Source organism: Nesoenas mayeri, assembly GCF_963082525.1.
Source record: "Nesoenas mayeri genome assembly, chromosome: Z".
Classification (NCBI taxonomy): Eukaryota; Metazoa; Chordata; class Aves; order Columbiformes; family Columbidae; genus Nesoenas; species Nesoenas mayeri.
Genome location: NC_137542.1, coordinates 38,862,619 through 38,884,600, shown reverse-complemented (window position 1 = coordinate 38,884,600; position 21,982 = coordinate 38,862,619). Strand labels below are relative to the sequence as shown.

The window sequence follows — 21,982 nt, the reverse complement described above, 5'->3', positions numbered from 1 at the left end:
TTATGAAGGTGCTGATGGAGGTGGAGGTGCTGAACACTCTTCCTCTGAATCTGTGCCATCATCTTCATCTTTTTCTTGATCACTTCCTTCAGTGCTCAGTCGGTCAAACCCTTTTCGGCTGTAGCCTTTGTGACTTGCAAAGAAGTTCCCAAGGTTAAGACCACCACTGCCTTTCCCTGTGGAATGGAAAGGCTTGTCATAAGGTTTGCTTTACTGTATAGGGGGAGTAAAAATCCATCTGCTCATTCAACAGTATAGTGGAGATTATTTTAAGTGTCCTTCCAGAAACTGTTTTAACAAATCAGCACATGAACCACAAAAGCTACGCACAGAGATTCTGAAAGAGAATCCATCGTTTCATTAAGTCTTTATGTAGGCTATTCGTGTTCACACCAGTTTGCCTTTCGTCTTGAAGTGCTTCATTTCATTCACCAGATCCACAGATAACTCATTATAACAGCTCCGTCTCTCCCATAGGAGAAAACCTCCATTTACTGTGTTTTCAAAAGATCTTCAATGACTTAGACTTACCTCTAAGTCTGCCTAAAATTCTGCCTGAACTTGAATCAGGTTTGTGTTCCCCATCAGCTGAAAAATAAGGTAGATTTTAAAAATAAGCTAAAAAAATAATATTATATGATTAAAAATACATATATATTCTCTGATACAAAGCACTGACATTTAACAAATTGATCAGCAGCCCTAGGAAACAAAACTGATACTTTTCAGCTTCTTGATTAAGGTGAAATTTTAATTCCTGACAAAATTATCATAGCACAGATGGTCTGTTTATGCCAGTTCAGCCATTAAGAAGATTTGCAGGTAAGTTATTTCTGAGAATTTCATTCCCTCAGCTGTTCGCTTCTGGTGCTGTGAAGGGTTTACAGGAAAGGCAAGAATCTTGTCATTTATAATGTGCACAACTGCATTCCAGCACACTGAAAAATACAGGCTGACGTTTGAAAAGGTATAGTTTCTCTTCAGAGAAGATGAGTTTCTGGAAGACAGTGATCTGTGAATTTCTCAAGGTATTTGGGAGGAACTTTCTCTCTTGCCTCACAAACTACATCCTCCTCCCTGGTAACTCTTTTTGTCCTTCATCTGAAGAAAATTTAAATGCCATGACCAAACTGTCTTTTCCTATATACTACTCAGTTTCCATAAATCTGCGCAAGAAGATTATTTTTACCAATGTAAATATATCATGCTGTTTGACACAGTGAATTCAAACCACTGCTTGAATCCAAATGGAATGCAAAGATGCTGTTATACACGGTATTTCAAAAGGATGGACCCAACATGTTACAATTACACAAAAATTTATGAACAGTTCAATGAGTTATCAAGTTTCAGGAACCTTTTTATAAATGCTCTGTGTTTCCTCCACCTGCTGTATGGATTTAAGAGTTTCATTCATGGGTGGTTTGTGGCTGCAGATATAGTGATTTCAAATTGGGTCCATCTTTTTGAAACACCCTGTATATCACACCCATTAACAGCAGCACTGCAGTAGTCTAGAGTGTTGGCACATTTCATATGCTGTTTAGCACAAGTTTAACACAAGGAGTCAGGAAGCTGCATACTAAAACCTTCCAATAAAATGCCTCAAATTCAGCTGGACAGTGATATTAGGTCACTGAATTACTTATTCCATTGTAGTATCTCCTAGATCGTGGCAGAACTGTGTTATTTGTCTATTCTGTGTACTTTTTCTTCTGTTGATGAGAATATCTTGATAAAACTATTTATACCATACAAAATAATAAGTGTTACAATCAAACTCCTACTGTAGTCTACCAGTTTCTCAGAAACAATGTTATTATATAATATCAATTAAGAACAAATTTACATAGCATTGTAGGTACCAGTTAAAGCTCTCACAGCAACGGATGGCAATGCATTATAGAAACATGTCTAAATCATAACATACACAAGGTAATAATGAACAATGATAATCTCTTGTAAATGTTATCTGTTTGATTTTGTTTATACCTTTATCTTACCCACAGAGTCCTTCATTCTCAAAAATTTAAAGATCCCAAAGTGACAATCAAACTATACCCAGAGTATTAAAATTTCTGTATTCTAGATGGTAACATGGATGTATTTTAGTTGTTTCTGAGGCACCAATTTTCGGCTTGGCATCAGTTAATATATCCATATTCTGAAAGGGTGTTGGCTTGAGATGTAATATTAAAGTAATAGTTGCTGTGTGCACACTGATTCTTAGTTTGCACGCAGTATCACGGTAACTATTCAGAAGGGCAAGGGGACACCAAGCCTCTCTCTTCATACCCTCATCCCTTAGTGTTCAGTGATGGTTTGAACTGGAATAATGAAAACCTGTCTAGATTCACTCATGGTTACCTCCATAGACAGTTGTCTTCCTCCACCGAATAAATACTAAAATTGCCAGCAGGACAACAACAGGGATAATTAGAAGAGTTGTAATAAGAACAAAGGAAACTCCAGTTCTGGTCTGCTGGACCAAATGTTGTTTTTCCTGCTTCTTTAGAGACTCTGTTGATTCTGGGTTGTTTTTCAATCTGGCTTCTACGATTCTTTCTGATTCTTTAAAAAGAAGACAATTTCAGTATGCAATCCATATACATCAAGCAACACAGAACAAGGCATTAAAGAACAAGCTAGAATACCTGAAGTATGAGTAACAAGGCAACAAAAGATAAACAATTGTGGAGTCATTTTTAGCTCTTGCTGATGTTATTCCAAATGTAAAGCAGAGAGAATCTGAATTATATCATTCACTAGTAAAGATGCCCTCCCCTTTTCTTGAATGGGAAAAGGAAACATGTCAGGGAGAGCTTTGCCTTACAAAGTATCTATCATTCAAAATATAGGAAAATCTTCAAATTATCTATTTCTGCAAGTAGGCATGTGATGTAATATCAAGTAAATATCTCCTTTTGATAAGAAAACTTCCACAAGAAATAGAGGAATCCCGTATATGCTGTATTATAATAACCAAAAAGGAAAGGATTTAAAGTTCTTCTAATAAACATGTGACAAAGGGTTAAATTTGAAAACTGCTATATCCCATGAAAGAACTCTGGCTCAGTAAATCCAGAAAGCTTTTGAAAACTGCATCCAGTCATTCCTGACTAATTTTTTACCTTTCAGCCTGCAAGGAGAAAAACAAGTTAAATAAATCCTCTGTGCTGTTTTGTGCGTGTATAAAGGATCACATGCTTTGTGCTAACTTTTAATGAGTAAAACCGTCTAGCTATATATTTTTAAGTCTGACTTAAGTGTATTTTTCTTGAGAAGTAGCTTCATCAGAAACACACTCTGAATCAACCCTTTTGATTCTGTATAAAACTTAAAATGATGTTCTATTCTGAAAGAATAGTGAATGCTTCAGTTTATACTTAATACCAATACAGTGATAACAATGACAGAACCCTAACAGGCTATATGTTCCATTAGTAGTTATAGCCAAGAACAATTTCCCTCCACCACCTTGCCCACCTCTAGGCAAAGTTACAGTTTTCCATGTATTTTCTCCCACTTCACAGCACTGCAAGCAATAGTAACAATGTCACCAGGAGGCTGTGAAAGTGCAAGTCACTCCTGTTCTTTTATTAAGCAGAGGATGGCACAAAGTCCATGGGCTGTTTTCTTCAAATGAAGTTGAAAGGTGTTAATTTCAGCCTACCTACCCTAAGCAGTTTTACAGATTGTTACCTAAAAACTATTTCTTACTATTGCATTTTTCCCTGTAACACTACAAGTGTCAGCTATCATGGTATTTCCTAGAGAAAGCTGAAATGCATTAATATATCCCTAGATTTGTTGCACTGTGGATGCTGTAATGTTCACACTTCGCTTTTCAGTGCTTCAGGAGAGCTGATGTACCAACAGAGAAAAAACAGAAGGATAATTGTTTTGACAATAAAGATTTTACTGTTTTATAATGTCAGCCTCCTTTATTCTATATGCTTGCATTTGGCGGTTGGGATCTTTTGGTATTTTTCTCTGTCTGCATAAACATAGCTAAAGCAAACCACACATGCTCTGAATTCAATCAGAGAAAAACCATTAAGAATGTCTGAACATTCTATAAAGGCCTCTCCATAGCCTGGAACCGTTTTTCTTGAAGGGAAACTGGCTTTTCCTTTTCAACATAAAAGATCAGTGTAACAGAATACAAATAGTTAACATTACTTTTCTTCTTCCTGAATCACTATTTTATCCTTCTCAGTCTCCTCTACATGTGTTTATTTCCATATATTAAGTTTCTACATGTGGTTGTTTTTTTTGTTTTGGTTTGGTTTTTTCCACTTTAATGCAGATAAATTGGAGGAAAAAAAAAAGTGGTAAATCTATGATAATAAATCTAAAGAGAAAAAATTATTTCTAAATAGAAAAAAATATTTTTTCCCCATTTGATGTTACTGGCAAGGCTATATACTATAAGACTATGCAGAAAGATAAGCCAATTGACATATCAAATAAGCCTTTTTTGGTGGTTGTGGGTCATGGAGTGGGGGATAGGGTACTGGGGAGTAACTATCACAGTTATATTTCAGAGCTCTTTCTGCATCTAAAGGAGCTGATCCAGATACCAATCTGCACCATACCAGACAGTAGTATGGAATTAATCTACTAGCAAAATTTTATCTTAGTGTCTGTGAAGCACTTGGCATCACTGAAAATTCAGTGTTTAGATTAGCCGTAAAATAGCTCTAACAGATAACACTGTTACATGCTGCTTTCTAGTTCTTCCTCTAGCAGCTCATTTTATTTGTCTGAAATGATGGTGAAAAATGAAAGTCAAAACTAGTCAGCATTTTTCCCTCCAACTTTGCAGAAGCAGTCCTAGTCTATGTGAAAATACTGGTTCCTTCATTTCCATTAGAAATCAGACTAACCTTTTATTTCCTGTACCTCAATACCAGCCTTTTTAACTGACCGATGTTCCATTTCTGTAAAACAAAATTATTCTTCAGGACAACTGACATCGCAGAAAGACAATCAGTGACATTTTCCTGCTAGCCTTCTCAAATGTACAGTACGATCCTACAGTAAACAATCCCATCAGCATCTGAACTTTGCCAAGGAGAGTCAATATAAATCATTCAATAGCTCACAAGACCATGGAAAAAAGAAAAGAACTTGATTCATGAAAGGTGTTTGCAATAATTAAATCTTATGCCACAGAGAGATTTTATGGGCATGTGTAAAGGTTCAACGAGTCAAACAAAAATAAAACTGTTAATTATAATCAAAATCACGATAGATTAAAGGCTCCCTAGCTACTGCAGTTTTATACTGCAGCAAAAGCTAAAAAGAAAATTACATACAATGATTTTCCTCATATAACCTGTAAGTGATGAATAATGCAATTTTTTTTTTCTCATGTTCCATCGAATAAAAGCCTGGATGTGTTCTTGTTCATGTTACTATATGCAGAGAAAGCCATATCCAGTCAGAATTACAATTTATCTGGTCCAGTCTCCTGTTATTAAGAGCAGCTAATATTTGATGCCCCAAAGAAAACTCCATGAATTATGAACAGAGAAATATGGAATAACTGGCTTTGTCAGAAGTTCATTTAAAATAACAGCAGACTCTTACTGGTTGACTAACACCCTGAAGCCTGAAGCTTTATGTCTCTCATACATTTTTTTAATCTTATATAATGTAACAGTGGGCTATATTTTTATTTCTCTAAAATATCTAATTCCTCTCAAAATCCTACTAAATTGATGTCTGACTAATCAGGTGCCTCTCCCTGAAGTCAGGCTGTTTGGCTTGTGTGTTACTAGATAAAACTGGGAAATGTTTCCACTTAATGGAAGTAGGACTCCAAATTATACTAGATTGATTTTCTAATGATAAATCCTCCCAAATAAATTAATATAAATTTTAATCTAGCTTGTGTTTTTACTTCAGCCCCTGAAAGCTTTCTATATGATAGCCTCCAAGAAAGCAGTTGACTTCTCAGCAAATGGTACATCAAAAATACTAAAATGCTAAAGAGTCATGCTTTTGTTTTAGCAGGTACTGATGTGACATCGGATCTATCATGAGCCAAATGCATTTTGATTCCTCTTGACACAAATGAACTTGTGCTCACGACCCTCCTTTGACAATATGCAGTGATGCTGAAGAATGGTTTTTAAATGAAATCTAAGCGGTAGTGCACAACTTCTGCAGGCAGAGCTTATAGTGTACTTAAATCGTCATTAAACCACCAGGTTCTTGGCCAGTGGTACCAGACAGGTGGTACTGATTTGAAGACACAAAATGTGAAGTCATGACATTAAGATAAAAATAACATACTTTCTGTGGATGCAAATTTCCATACTGCTCTGGCATGAACATCTCCAACGAACACTGTTTTATCTGCTGAAGCAACAACATCGTGTGGCATCTCAAAGCTCTGCGAAGACAAGCAGTCACAGATTACTGTGTGTCTGCACATTCATGAGACCTCCTTAACCCTGAACTTGAGACTGATCACATTCAGTCCTTGAACTGGAAAATGCAGCAGGTCATGGTGTGAAGGCCTAACATGAGTAAAGGGAGGGAAATTCCATTTTGATTGCATGTTTGCCTTCCAAAGAGATAAAAACTTGGAAATTGATATATTCATGCTAAACACTTTTTATATTTATAATGTTCATGATATTTATATTTAAATTCTTGCCATCAATTTTATCCTGTGAAGTACGTATTTTTAAAATCATCAATCTTGTTTCATGCACATACTTAGTTTTTGCCAGAGTTTGCTGTTTGCTATACAATCAGAAGAAAATAACTCATTTTAATATTATCTAAAACTCAATGGCAAATAACAGAGTATATGTGTTACCAGGAAATGCAAATCTTAACCTTTGTTTTTTAGTCTAAGACAATCTATGCAAACTTTCTTTTAATTTTTATGTATAACACTGTATGAAAAACATTTAGCCTTAATTTACACACTGATCTGCTGTAAAGAAGAAATGTAACCATACAGTTGAATTTTATTTCTGTTTAGGAATAAACTTTATTCTTTGATAAATTACTAATTTCTAAATATATGAATATTTTAAGTTGTCAATTCTTCTCCTAAATTAGCTTTTAGGAACTGTTTGACAACAATGAAGTATTTTTATCCTGACTGAAGGTATTATCTATAGGAATCAACTGGAGGGCAGTGTAACTTTCAAATGTATATTACATGTAGAAAATAAGTGTTTTTATTAAGTTATTATGAAGAATCTCTTTTGAATACCTGAAATTACCAAGCATCTTATTTTCTGTAACAGCCTCATGAAAGTTGTAGAAGTAGGGTGTTACCACCATTCTCATGTTCATATTTATATGCACGAGGCACTCTGTGCAATACTCTACCTTTCTAACTGGAATGAAAGTATCAATTATTTCTCCAGTAGAGAAGTTCATCACAAATCCTTGCACTGGTTCTGCCTCTCCAGGATAAGGCATTCCATTAACTGCAAAGAGGAGACCACCTGCAACAACATTAGATTTGCTTTTACAACCCACACTACAGTGAAGACGAATTGCAATAGTATAGGTGAAAAAAGGCTGCCTGAGAGACATAGACAGAAAGGTAACTCAATAAGAAACTACATTACAAGAGGAAAGTTAAATAAGGTATAACAGGTGAAACTTGGGCGTTGAAGAGATGCACACTTTGTCCAAATGAGAACAATCACAGTAATATTTTACAGGTTGGTTAAATGTAAAAAGAATGTAAAAGCGTTAAAAATATATGTGAAGAATGCTTTGCTAAGGATGCTTGATTTGGTAATGGAAACTTCTTTAAATGTATCAAAAGCAGCCAGCTATGGAATGAGTGGGACCAGAAGAGGAAAAGGTGTGAAAGGGGGACTCTGTGATGGGGGACCTGTGGCAGAGAAGCTCAGCTTTTGTCAGTTTTTTCTGTTGAATATGTTGGGAGACTCTGACACTCAATTTTTTTTTTTGTAGCTAAGAGGTCAGAGGAGCCAGCTTAACAAGAAGGAGATACATAAAAGGTGTTAGGCAAGTTGGAGGTTAATAACTCATCAGGTTTGGATGCAATTTGCTCAAGGTCAGAAGGAAGTCAAATGTGAAATTACAGACCTCAGGACAAGCTGAGTAACCTAGCACTGCAAACAGCCACCCCTCCAAAACACTAGCAGACTGCCAAAGTAATGCCCGTCTACAAGAAGGGCTCAAAAGGGCGCCTTGAAACTACACATCAACAGTTCTGGCTTGCATCCCCAGTAAGATGGTAGAATCCTAGAATCCATAATGAAGAAAATGACATGGCCTGTAACAAGTTGGTATGGCTTCTCTAAGGGGAAATTGTACCTCAACTCTGAATGGTGTGAAAAAGCACTCAGGCAAAGAAAATATTGTAAACATACCTGGATTTTCATAAAACCTTTTACAAACTTGTGCATCAGAGGTTATTAAAGAATGTGAGTTGTCACAGGGCTGAATGAAAGATCCATTAATGAACAAGAAGCAAAGAACACAGCTTAAGGGCAGAGTTTATCATTTTACAGGACAGAGAAGTCTGAGTAGTGTGATCCTGCAGGGATCAGAGACAGAAACAATTCCATTCAACAGTCTTCATCAGTAACCTGAAGCATAGTGTGAAAAACATCTCCCAGTGTGAGGAAGGTACTGAGTTCTGCAGAATAACTAAAAGCTTGATGATATTGAGAAAGTCCAGCAAGAATTTCTATAAGAATAACTGAGTTCTCAAATAGATGGCAGAAGAGCTTCAGCCAAGATGAATACAGAATGAGGCTTCTGTGAAAAAATTATCTAGATCATGCCTACGTGACTTTTACCATGGAACTGGAAGCTACAACTCAAGAGAGACATCTCAGAGGCATCACTGAATGGCCTCTGAAATCTTTGTCTCCTTGTACAGTGACAGCCAAAATTTCAACTGAATGTTTGGCATCATCAGGAAGAGAATTAAGAATGGAGGGAATAGTTCTGCCACTATGAAAAAACTTAGCATGGCCATATCTTGAGTATTGAAGTGCTGTTTTGCTCTCTGCTTCTCAAGAAGGTCCTAAAGAAGTTAAAGATACTAAAAGAGAAAGGCAACTACAATAGTGAAGGAGCTGAAGCAATTAAATGGCTTACGAGGTGGTGGTGTTCTTTGGTTTGGAGAAAAGGCAGCAGATATGGGGAGTGTGGAACTGTTATTCACCAACTCTCAAAATAGTGGGACTGGGAAGCACTCAATGAAACTAAGTCACTTTTTAAAATTAAAAAAGTAAATTGGGTAATGACCTTATGGAGTCTGTAACTGCAGGAGGTCAAGGTGGCATACAGTACAAACCAGTTCAAAATGGGATTAGGAAAACTCATGCACAATAGGTCTACAGAAGATAATATGAAGAAGAGGTCAGGAATTACCATCTAACAGCCTTAAATAATGCTTGTAGATGTATGGGGAATAGGAGAGGAACAGGCCACCAAAAGCAGCCAGGATTACACATTCTTCTCAGGATGCCTCTCTTGGTGCCACTGTCAGAGACAGGGCACTGGACTATAGCTGTCAACAATCTCATCCAGTACAGCATTTCTTGTGTTCTTAGCAGATGCAAGAGACATAACCTTGATATTAGATTTGTTATCAATTACAGTCAGGAGCTACACATGCCAAAATTCCTCATCCAGTTCTTGACATTTACATTACCTTCAGAATTGGTATTAAAAATCTAACCCATAAAATTACCACAGTAATAGTTAGCTAGATTGTGATATTAAAAACCACAATGTTTTCAAACTGTTTGCTTTCAAATTTTTTGTTTTACGAAACCCAAGACTTTTCTTGTTACTTTGGAAGTCCTTTATTTTGCTATCTTCAATACAGCTTGAAATGAATATTTTAAAATGTTATTATCAACTAATTATGGAGTGTGCAGTCACTAGGAAGCAAATAAGATCATCTACTTGTTAACATCACATTTATGGAGTCTAATCAGTAATTTCTCAGAAACAGAGCTTATATGCAAGCTTCCCTCATTCTGTAAGTAGGGAAACAGCATAGTTCAAAATTTTTCCACTACATCAGCTCTGCTTTGAAAAAGAATAAATATCTGGCCTTAAATAACATGACAGCATTCTTTACAAAAAAACACTGTGTGCTGTGATATACTGGCATAAAGCAACTACTTGAAATCTGAAGAACAGGAAAAAAGATTACCTGGAGCGTATGAAACTGCAAACAGCTCTCTTCCAAATGACTTGTGCTTGATCTCTCTTATGAACTCTCCAGTCTCTAACCTGAAGCACTGAATTCGACCATTTTCCCTGTCTGCAACACATAGTTGACTGAAGTCAGGGATCAGGGCTAAGCTGTGAGGGATACGAAACTGTCCAGGTCTGGCTCTGCCTAAAGAAGTCTCTGCAATACAAAATATTCAGGTTTGTGTTCAAGTACAGACTGAAATTGTCAGTTTTGCTTAGAAACAGCAATATGTCACATAACATAATACAAATTGAGAAAAACTCAGCCTGCTTTCTTCTCCTAGCAGTTTTATTAATACTCATTTAGGTAGGTAAACTGTGGTAGCCTTTGAGTTGTCTTTGCAAATCCTGAATTTGTGATTTTGCTATTTCCCTACAATATTTGACATAGTTTAATGACTGATACATAAATCTGAGTAAGGCAGAAATGTAATTATTCATAAAACTTAAAATAGATGGGATCATGGTATAAATCTTGCAAAAATAGTGAAGGCTTATACTATTTGATCAAATGTTCAAGAAAAAAAAATAAGGTTTTCATGAAAGTCAGGACATCTTCTTGATCAGATAGGACATGCTAATACTTGTAGCAAAAGCATGCTAACAAATTCCCATTTTTTATTTTTAATGAATATATAATAACTGTATATAGCTGTTCGCACAGAAGAGGGAAAATTGAAATGCACTGACAAGGCCGAAATTCAGCTAGGGCCTGGATGGTATTCCATTAATAGAAATGTATAAGTAATAGTAACATCAGCAATCTCATGGTTCCTAATGAGTTCATGGTAACAGCAGTACAGGTAAAGCACCAAGAGCTCTGACCTGTACCTTCTCCCCACTGCATCACATACAATCCATTTGGAGAGAACTGAATGATCCGACTGTTACAGTAGCCATCAGAGACATAAATGCTGCCAGTGATCGGATCCACAGCCACATCAGTTGGTTGACAGAAATGATTTTTGTCACTCCCCGGTTGCAAAGCCACTCCTAAGATGAGTAATGGTTCCTTGTTATTTGCTCCCAGTTTGAAAACCTTTTTTCCGTCGATGGGAAAAGAGAAGAGATTTCAGTTATGGAAAGTGAAATATAAAAGGGATGACTGCTTATAGAAAATATCTATTACTGTGTAGGAAATAAATTTATATACCAAACATAAACTTAATATATTGACTATGACATCTACTACCAGATTTTCAGTAGTGTTGATTCTAGGAAATTTCTCCCTAAAATACAAATTTCCTATGATTACAGCAAACAAATGAGTTTCACATTCTGGATTTAATTACATATGAAAATTGATAAGCAAAGATGTAGCAGAAAATACTGTTGTTTTTCAAAAGAATAATTGTTTTAAACCAGATACTTTTCTTTCTGAATACTATGTCCATATAGCAAATTATTCAACACAACTATATTCCATGAAGGCCACAGGGGTCAGTTTCTGTAGGCACATTCTTAAAGTTTATCTTAACAGGCCTAGATACATAACTTACGTCAAATCTGTAGGAAAGAACAAAACAAAACAAAACATTTTTTGTCAAAATACCAATGTCCTAGTATTAAAGCTTCAAAAACATACCTGATGGAGAGCTACATCAGTGGCCCAGTAGTTACCATTTTTATCTATACTCAAACCATGTGGTAAATAAAATCTGCAAGCACAAACAAGTTTAAAACAAGTTTAAAGCAAGTTTAAAACATTTTTCAGAAAGAATGACCTAGATGTGAACATTCCACTTTTTATCTACAAATTACAAATGCTGTACATACTAACTACCTGTAGTTTTAATGAAAAAGATACATTTACGGCACAGAATTTTCTTGAGGAGTGTGTGTCAGCTCTGAAATTCAGTTGATCTCTGGTATATCACTCAGGCCAAGATTTGGTATCTTTAAGGAAAATATACAATACTCAGGAGATCTGCGTTTCTGTTAATTTGGCTGCTAGACGAAATTGTATTGACAAAAAGAAGATGTGGTAAAGATGGCAAATTACTTTTATTAGTTGTTGATTTTGCAATTATTTATTTATTAATTTAAACAAAATCAGAGGCTGCTATCACACAGTGTAATATAAAAAACGTAAAAACACGTCTGTGGACCTTTTGGAGTAAAATACAGAGAAATGTTAGTTCTATTGATAATAGTAAAAATAACTTACAGACTTTTGCCCACGGAATTAAGCAGTTTTGCATTACTTGGATTCAGGACAATAATTGTGTTCTGTTCAATTGGCCCAAGTCCTCTTTGCTGATAAACAAATTTGCTGTCAAAAGAACTACACAAAAATAGTGGAACAGAAAACTAGCATTAGACGATTCCACTGATGAACAATACACATGCAAACTAAACCACAAATTCCAGTTTTGTCGTTTAATTTCAGTTTGGGACTACTGGCTTCTTTTTTTCTTTAAATAAGACTTATTCATTACTGTATGATGATAAGAGTTATAGTGTTGGATGTTTGCACTTCCTACTGAGGTTATGACTTCCAAACTAAAGGAGCACCAAATCAACACAGGTATAATTAAGATAATCCTAAAGCAAGCAAACAAAAAACCTATCCTTTTTTTTTTTTTTCTTTTGCTTTGGAAAACCAGAAATGGGAATTCAAACAATGTAGCCTAAATAAACATGTAACTAATCACCAGAGCATAACTGTCCGTAAAAGCAGGTATACTTCATACTAAGGCAGTGTGTGTGTGTTTGCACATCTTCTGGTTTTTCTTTTTCCAAACACAATTAAATATTTTTCTAGAACTTACTACTGTAAGATTCAGGTCTTAAAGTTCTTATCCTTTTCAGAAGTCTACAGGATATGATGTGTATTTCTCCTACCACCACAACTATACACTGAGTTTTCAGGGAACATCGAATATATTAATAAATAACATTTAAACATGTCATTATTTCAGACATTAAGAACCAGCATTAACTTCCCAGAAGGTATTTACTAGGCATAAAATTATCAGACGCTTAACAAAGAATAAAAAATATAGTTGTCTGTAGCCCTACAGAGATGTTGGCTATCACTGTAACCTGTTGAAATACATGTTCAGTATTTAGTGAAGGTAAAATGGAGTGTAAAATATTTTGAACAAAATTTAAGTCTACATGTTAGAAAATGGTATTTGTGGATGAAAAATGTGTGAATACAAGACATACTCCCCACTCCCACCTTGTATTTTTCAATCTATTTGTTAATCCCAAGAGAAATCCAGCTATGATTGATGCAATTTGGTAAACAAGTATATAGTTTGTAGTCACAAAGAAGGCTATGAAGAAAGTTATTAAAACTTTGTATAGTACAGTCCTAGCAGCCTCAACTCTCCATAATATTAAATATATGCATGTCTAGAGTTTTCAGTGTGGAAAAGCAATACTGGCTTCATATATAACCAGAAAAATCTCTGACAGGATGTGTTTAAGTTTCTGCATAGGCTACATATGGTAAATAGATGAAACTATTTATTTAATACCTAATAGAAGACAGCAAATCCTTTTCACGATGAATGATTAAGTATCAGCTGATAGTTACTAAAACACTCTGCTGAGCCCTCCTAAACACTCTGCCATGATGCTATACGGAGACATAGTGTGAATGGTACTGACACACAATGGCCTGCTGATGTTTATCTGCTTGTTTGACCATGCACCAACAGGTGGTGTTTTCTTTTTTTTTACCCTCACTGGTGGCAGTCTTCTGTGACAAATTCTCTTGGTTTTAAACAGTTTTATTTAAAAATTAGTCTGCTACTTGTAAGGATTTATTCTAGGTACAGATTACCACAACCGGAGAACCAACAGCACAGAAACTGAACTAATGTTATTATTAATGTTATTATTAATCAGCACAGCTAATAACAGGAGAGAAAGCTAGTGATGGTATGGTATTGTACAAACAAAATTGCACAGAAAAAAAGACTGTATCTCTAGAGAACTGACTATCTAGACCACCTAAGAAAATACTGGCTTTCCTTATTATGGTTTTGCTTCTTAGTAACAGTGCTGTTCAGACTTCCAAGTATTCCCTGCTCTTCTGGGAATGGAGTGTTTTCAGTGTAAAGAAGAGATTGCATGGTATTTTATGCAAAGCAAGCCTAGTGAACTTTGAAATGAGTTTATCAGAGTGATCTTCCACGCATCTTCTCCCTGTCAAATTTCCTTTTCTAAGAGGAAGACTGGCATGCTACAGAATCACAGTCACTCTTTCCTTCCCAACATTTGAGACCAATTTCCCAATTAGCTAACATTCCTTTGTTTCAGCTGATGACGACACAAATGATACTGACTACTGCTAGCTTAAAAGCAGTAAGACTAAAACCAACCAAACAAAATAACTGAACACCTTACTATTGTATGTCATATTGCTCTGCAGTATGGTTTTCTAACAGGTTCTGCCGTTTGATATCAAAAGACAATTAAAATACACTGCATATATCACTACTTCTAATTTCAAACCCCAGTGTAATTCCACATCTGTTTTTCTATTTCTAGGATGGCCACTTGACACTAATACAAACAATTTATTGCTAAATCTAACATCCTCCTCATGGGCTACATTTAAATTTAGACAGATCACCTGATCTCATAACTCTTGAAGGCACAACCCTGAGCTCCATTCTTGATCAATATCCATCACTGTTGTGGTAATGTGCTCAGCCTAAATTAACCTGCCTAGCTTGTTAAGACTGCAGTAACTAGAAGGCAGTTTATGTTATTTATTATGTCTTTTATTAACTGCATGAATAGTATACATTTTTCATCACAAAATGCAAAATAACTTCCAACTGATTAACTGCTTGGTCAGCTGAATAGTTCTACTCTTTTTCATTCCAAACAGCACGTTCTACATATAGCAAAGACTGTTCTAAAACTGAGAAGACGAGGTGGTAAATGAACCTGACTGATTTAAAAGGAATTTTTTTTTAATCATTCACAGAAGTAATGCTACAGCGACTGAAAGGCTGCTACTGTATTATAGGGCATGTCATTGGACAACTGCTTTTGTGTTCTGCAGTTGCCTTGTAAAAAAGCACAGACCATTCATCCAGCTATATTTAGTTGAATGAGGATACAGCTTTTATGGCATATAGTAATAATATTTTACAAACATTTGGGCATTGACTAACAGCACAGATAATTTTTCTTTAATTAGTTTCTATGCTATGCCGGTGAAGCATTGAAATAGAGAAAATAAATTCTGGGCTTTCAGGCTTGATTGATTAATCATGTTTACGATTTGGTAAGGAATATTATACTCTATTAACTCTGTATTTGCAGCTAATGATAAACATTAACTTATAAGTCTGAAAACTTCTAATTTCTCCCACAATAGTAATTATAAAAGCCTTTTAAATACTCATTTTATTCCTTTTCAGTGACAAATGAGAACACATACACTCCTCCTTTTTCAGCACAATCCGTGAAAGGCTGCCCAGGCTATTTCATATGCCCATGACATACCCAAAGGCAAAAATGGAATGATGACTGGCTGAGCATACTTTTGTGTGCATCTTCTCTGTGCCCCACGATACAGAACAACAGCTTAACCACAGGCACGTTTTCCAAATATATTGTAGTGAAGTCACGATACTCTATATTAACAGGCCTACAGAAGTTTTAGCCTATCTGATTTAGGGGTTCCTACCAATACTAGCTTTCTTATTTATTGATTAACCATGCTCTATAAAAAGAAGAAAAAAATATACTTGTGAACAAAACCCCTTTGAGATGAATTAGGATTTCATGTGTATTTATCTTTACGGAAGGCTCATAATCACAGAATCATGGAATCACAGAATGTTTGGGGTTGGAAAGGACCTCTGGAGATCATCTAGTCCAACCCATCTGCTAAAGCAGAGTCACCTAGAATAGATGACACAGGAATGTGTCCAGGTGGGTTTTGAATGTCTCCAGAGAAGGAAACTCCACAGCCTCTCTGGGCAGCCTGTTCCAGTGTTCTGTCATCCTCAAAGTAAAGAAGTTTCTCCTCATATTCAGGTGGAACCTCCTGTGCTTCAGTCTGTGCCCATTGCCCCTCATCCTGTCACTGGGCACCACTGAGAAGAGTGTGGTCCCATCCTCTTGATATGCACCCTTGAGATATTCTTAAGGATGAATAAGATCCCCTCTCAGGCTTCTCCAGGCTGAACAGATCCAGCTCTCTCAGTCTCTCCTCATACAAGAGGTGCTTTAGGCCCCTATTCATCTTCGTCCCTGCTGCTGGCCTCCCTCCAGTAATCACCTTCAGTCAGCAGCAGCTCATCTTCCATCTTGGTTACTTATCTGGGACTGAATGCTTCTGATAATATTTACAAGGTCACGCAGTTTCATTTTCTTGCAACTTCAACCCCCACATGATGGGAAATATGACAAGCTTGCACATAGGACTAATGTACAGACTAACACCACTAATACTAAATATAAAGTATTTTTCTATGGAGTTCAATTATCACAGGCTAGAAATACTCAGAATATGAACAACAGCTGCTGTCAAGGACAAGGCTGAATTAAGTCAGGCAGGGATGTGGATTTCCAGCCACCAGGCCACAGCTCTGATCTTTTTCTGCACCCGCACAACAAACTATCTCTTGACATGGTTGATTCATTATGCTCACTTGCTGTTTTAGGGAACATTTTGTTATTTCATTTAAAATATGTAGGGTCTACAAATACTACTTGATCTCAAGCTGCAGTTTTATGCTCTGGGTTGTGGGTACATCTCAGTTGCCAGTCACTCAAAAATACACATTTTGTAAGAAACGAATATAACTCCCAGCCTTTTTTCTAATATTTTTTCAATTCTTTCTTCAATGACACAAAGAACAGCACTTATGTTCATGCACAGGAGGATGAAAAAGCAGAAACAAAACAAAACAAAACAAAAAAACAACGAACCAACCAAAGAACCCCGCAAAAACAACAACAAAACCCACAAAACCAAATATCAGTTCTTGTTTGTAGCTTGAGTAACACAAGTTGTAGCATGCATCATCCTTTCAAATTTTATAAGCACTTGAGATGGAGAGATCACTGATATAATGCATGAGATATAAATGATTGCCTTACCTGCTGTACTATGTTATTTAGCTAAATATAAAAAAACTTATTTTCTGTTATAAAACAGTATTCTAAGCATAATTTGTTATTATAAGATTGAGAAAGCTGTCTGCTCTAATTTTCAGAAAATATGTTATCTTAAAATAAATTCATTGGGAGTTGAAAAAAATCCTACTGTTTAGCCTTATATACATGTTATATATTTGGAGAACAGATACTTTGAAAGAAGATTAAAAACACATTTAAAAAGGGTACTACATAATGTTGTTTTAAAGGCTAGTACTATTTCCTCCTATTGTTCTGTTACTATTTCATGGAATTTTTTCCAAGAGGTCCATCTCAACAGCTAGACACGCTATCCTAAAGCTCAAAGGCTTAAGGACACTACACTTTATTTGAAATGTTATGTTCTTAAAATAATACAGCTTTGAATATGTTACTTTACTATTTCTAGAAAAATGGACATTATGAAGTTTAGACTTAATTTTGTCTGTTTGTTTGGTTGGTTGGTTTGGTTTGGTTTTGGTTTTGTTTTGTTTCTTCTTTTCTCTTTTTCTATTTTGATTGACACTACATGTAGTAAATTTTATAAAAAGTAGAACAAAGCCCGTTTTGAGAGAGTGCCTAGTAACAATACAATTCTGTTCAGTGAACATACACACAAAAAGGAATTAAGATACACTTGGAGCTAGCTTTGCATACCTTAAACCCAGGTGTTAACAGTAGCATACTATATTAAAATATCATTCTCTCAGCCTAAGTTGTCCTGCTAAAAAACATGGAGAAGCAGCGATAATTAGTCTCACTTAATATCATAGTAACATGTTTTACAGTCTAAGGACCTAATGTACTATGGTTTTTTTTTTTTCTCTGAAGACACAGCCTTACTCTCTAAAGACCTAGTAACTGCAAGTAACCCTGTCATCTTGAACTATCAGTCACCACTTCCATTCTGAGTCTCCTGAAGGGACTTTCAGCCAAAGAACTAAATGTTAAAACAAAAAGGAACCGCACTCTATCTTGCCTTTTCTTGAGAAGATACACAAGTGGCACACACCAATCTGACCTTCTAACATGCCAGTCAGCTGAATATCTACTTACTTTTCATCCCAAACATGATCACCTCTGTGGAAGATAACTAGGTTATTTTCAGGGTCCAGAGCCAACCCAGAAACTTGGCCTAGTTTGAGGTCTAATCCAGGCCACTCCACAGCCTCTTCTATGTGGAAATCTGACCAAAGAAACAAACAAACAGAAGACAGACATTTATGTCACATATTTGTAAAAAAAACACGGCTAACTAGCATTTGGTCCAGACTGCTGGCAATTATATGGACATTTTCTTACATGCAATATTTCCATTAATGCATTGCAATTCAATTCCAAGCATAGTTCTGTCACAGTAGAGCATGCATGCTTGACCAACCTCATAGCCTTTTACGAGAATGTAACAAGGTGGATGGATGATGGCAGAGCGGTGGACGTGGTCTACCTTGACTTCAGTAAAGCCTTTGACACAGTCTCCCACAGCATCCTCACAGCTAAGTTGAGGAGGTGTGGTCTAGACAATAGAGTAGTGAGGTGGGTTACAAACTGGCTTAAGGAGAGAAGCCAGAGAGTGGTAGTCAATGGTGCGGAGTCTAGTTGGAGGCCAGTATCTAGTGGAGTGCCTCAGGGGTCTGTACTGAGGCCAGTATTATTCAATATATTCATTAACGATTTAGACGAGGGAATAGAGTGTACTATCAGCAAGTTTGCTGATGACACTAAGCTGGGAGGAGTGGCTGACACGCCAGAAGGCTGTGCTGCCATCCAGCGAGACCTGGACAAACTGGAGAGTTGGGCAGGGAATAACCTGATGAAATTTAACAAGGGAAAGTGTAGAGTCCTGCATCTGGGCAGGAACAACCCCAGGTTCCAGTATAGGTTGGGAAATTACATATTAGAGAGCAGTGTAGGGGAAAGGGACCTGGGGGTCCTAGTGGACAACAGGATGACCATGAGCCAGCACTGTGCCCTTGTGGCCAGGAAAGCCAATGGCATCCAGGGGTGTATTAGAAGGGGGGTGGTTAGTAGATTGAGAGAAGTCCTCCTTCCCCTCTACTCTGCCCTGGTGAGACCACATCTGGAATACTGTGTCCAGTTCTGGGCCCCTCAGTTCAAGAAGGACAGGGAACTGCTGGAGAGAGTCCAGCGCGGGGCAACGAAGATGATGAAGGGAGTGGAGCACCTCCCTTATGAGGAAAGGCTGAGGGAGCTGGGTGTCTTTAGTTTGGAGAAGAGGAGACTGAGGGGTGACCTTATTAATGTTTATAAATATATAAAGGGTGAGTGCCTACAACTCAATCAAGGAAGAAAAATTTAGTTTCCACTTAAAGATTAAAATTAAAAATATAAAAGGATGTTTACACCAAATGTTTTATGTAAAAATAGACTTGCACCGATCAAAGGCATGAACAGTCCCAAATTGGAAAAAGTTGCAGCTTCTTGTCTACAGGGTTTAACTTCTCACAAACTCATTGCTTAAATGCTGTTTGGAAGAGTCTGGTCTGGGTTGCTCTTGCTGTATTAAGAGATAATTGAACAATATTCCCCAAAACAAAAAATGTAATGGCAGTAAAAATGTCACTAATTCTGGTCGAAGAAAGAAAGAAACAAAGAAAATGTCTTTTACATGTTAGGAAATCCATCACTCCTTTCTTTCAGAATGTTTTTTTTTCAGCATAATTCAGGTATTTCTAATGAGCAGACTTTGTATGTAAGCATGTATAGCCAAACTGAAGGTGAATGAAAAGCAACTTCTTTGCAGTTACATGAAAGTGGACCTATTTCACTTGTATTCAATGTGTCTGGCAGCATCATGCTATACTTTGCAACTTTCACTTCGCCCAAAGTTTGTGTTTTACCATGATCCTAAAAACCAATCACTGGGGTGGCATCTAGCCAAGTGAAACACATATCCCCATTCACAAAGTGTCAGAACACCCAAGCTTTCAAGCATGGCAGGTCACAGACCTTACCACACAGCACCCAAGGATTTTGAGAGGGTTCAGCTGAAGTGATCTTCTAATGAAAGGAAAAATGAAAAGGGAAACAATGCCCAAAATCTTTGGTCACCTCGGCAATCCAGCTTTTCTGATAAGCATTTGCCCTCCCCCACTTCCATTTCACTTGGAAGAGATGTTGTCTGAGGAGTAACAGAAAGCATGGGGTGGAGGGAAAACCATTTTCTACAATCTACCCAGGAAAAAGATGAAACCAGTGCTGAAAACCTATCACAGGCCAGGTAGAAACTTACCTTTGTAGTTTTAGATACCATAGCTAGAGTAGGTGACACAGAAAGTCTCTAGCCTCATACAAACCTAGGACAAGCCTGATAAAATCAGCATATGTAATGAATCCAAAACAGTAATCAGAAACTTCTAAAACAAGAAGTTCTACCCTGTAGCATTTTTAGCTGAGCAAAAGTTCCAAGCTAAAATAAAAGCTGTTAAGAAAAAAATCACACATATTCCTAATTCTGTACAGTTCAGTTGGTCGCAGCAGGTGCAGTACCAGGTATATTCTTGGACATTAGCATTTTAAAAGGAATAAATGGATGCAAATCTGCTTCCTCACTTGCTCATCCCATATAAGTTCAAGTTAACTTGCAGAAAACTTTTGTACATTTCATGTTACAGTGCCCTTTGGCCTCTGAGCCATTTCCAAAAGAGCTAGAAAAATGAAAAGGCTAAACACAGAAAGCCTCTTTGGCCTCTGCAAAATTCAGCCTCTCAAAAGATATGTACTATAAAATAAAAAATGTTTATCAATGTTACTTAAAGGACTAAAAGATTTCTAATAGATCAAAGCAATAGATTGAATGGATGGTGAAATACAGTCTAATTGCAAAAACTCCAGTCTCTACACAACCTTTAGATTTTCCCACGCTTTCCCAAAATCAGTTTCTACTGTTTTATTTACTTTTCCCTTGGAAACTCTCATACTGAAAGTCCTTTTATACAGGTTTCTCTTAAGGCATATAGCTTTTTACAAAAACTTGCTTACTAAATTTAGACTTCGTTTATCTAAGACTGATTATTAATTCCTTACAAAACTAAAGGGTCTAGAGAAGTTATACATGAAAACAAAGAAAATTACTTTTTGCCATTAAAATACTTTATAATTACTTTTTAATAGACATATATACGTATATAGTCACAAATTTTGTTGTAAATGAGGTTTCTAAACCAAGTACCAGATCTTTTACCTTGTAATTTAGTGTAATTCCTTTTATCAATAAAACTATAAAGAATTACACAGATTTAGAACATACAAATCATCTCTAATCTCTCTACAAATGAAAGAATAAGGCCTTATTTATTAGCAAAATTGCAATTCACTGTCCAGAAATCTCTGGAAGCTCTTGCTAGCTTTTAACACTACAAAGTTTAGTCATATTGCATACACTCCCTGCCATCAGAGTAGTCATTTAAATCTTGAAAAATATAAGTAAGCACTACACAAAGGAGTTTTAAAAATTGGAAAAATCACACTGTTTGCTTTAATCAAGAGGTCTAATTGCACTGGTTGCAGTGATGTTGAACAAGCTGACTGTTAAGTGAACAGTCTTGGGTAATAAGATAACAACACTGCAGGAAGAGCAGTAGTGTAGAGTTATAAACATAACATTTATAAGAACCTT

The 21,982-nt window shown here is 36.3% G+C and overlaps 1 protein-coding gene across 2 annotated transcripts in view; it reads right to left on the bottom strand.

Annotated features, from left to right (window-relative positions):
- PAM (peptidylglycine alpha-amidating monooxygenase) overlaps positions 1-21,982 on the bottom strand; it is a gene marked incomplete at its 3' end in the record, with an annotated part of 70,523 nt that continues 48,541 nt past the window's right edge. The window contains exons 15-25 of one of the 2 annotated variants that reach the window (XM_080362781.1): positions 18,400-18,529; positions 12,398-12,514; positions 11,816-11,888; positions 11,056-11,269; positions 10,187-10,387; positions 7,360-7,478; positions 6,304-6,403; positions 4,890-4,943; positions 2,368-2,571; positions 532-588; positions 1-176 (exon numbers count right to left, since the gene is read on the bottom strand). In XM_080362781.1, the coding sequence (XP_080218907.1) occupies positions 1-176; positions 532-588; positions 2,368-2,571; positions 4,890-4,943; positions 6,304-6,403; positions 7,360-7,478; positions 10,187-10,387; positions 11,056-11,269; positions 11,816-11,888; positions 12,398-12,514; positions 18,400-18,529 (1,445 nt within the window). The remainder of the gene's footprint in view (positions 177-531; positions 589-2,367; positions 2,572-4,889; positions 4,944-6,303; positions 6,404-7,359; positions 7,479-10,186; positions 10,388-11,055; positions 11,270-11,815; positions 11,889-12,397; positions 12,515-18,399; positions 18,530-21,982) is intronic. The other variant, XM_080362782.1, reaches the window with a different exon arrangement.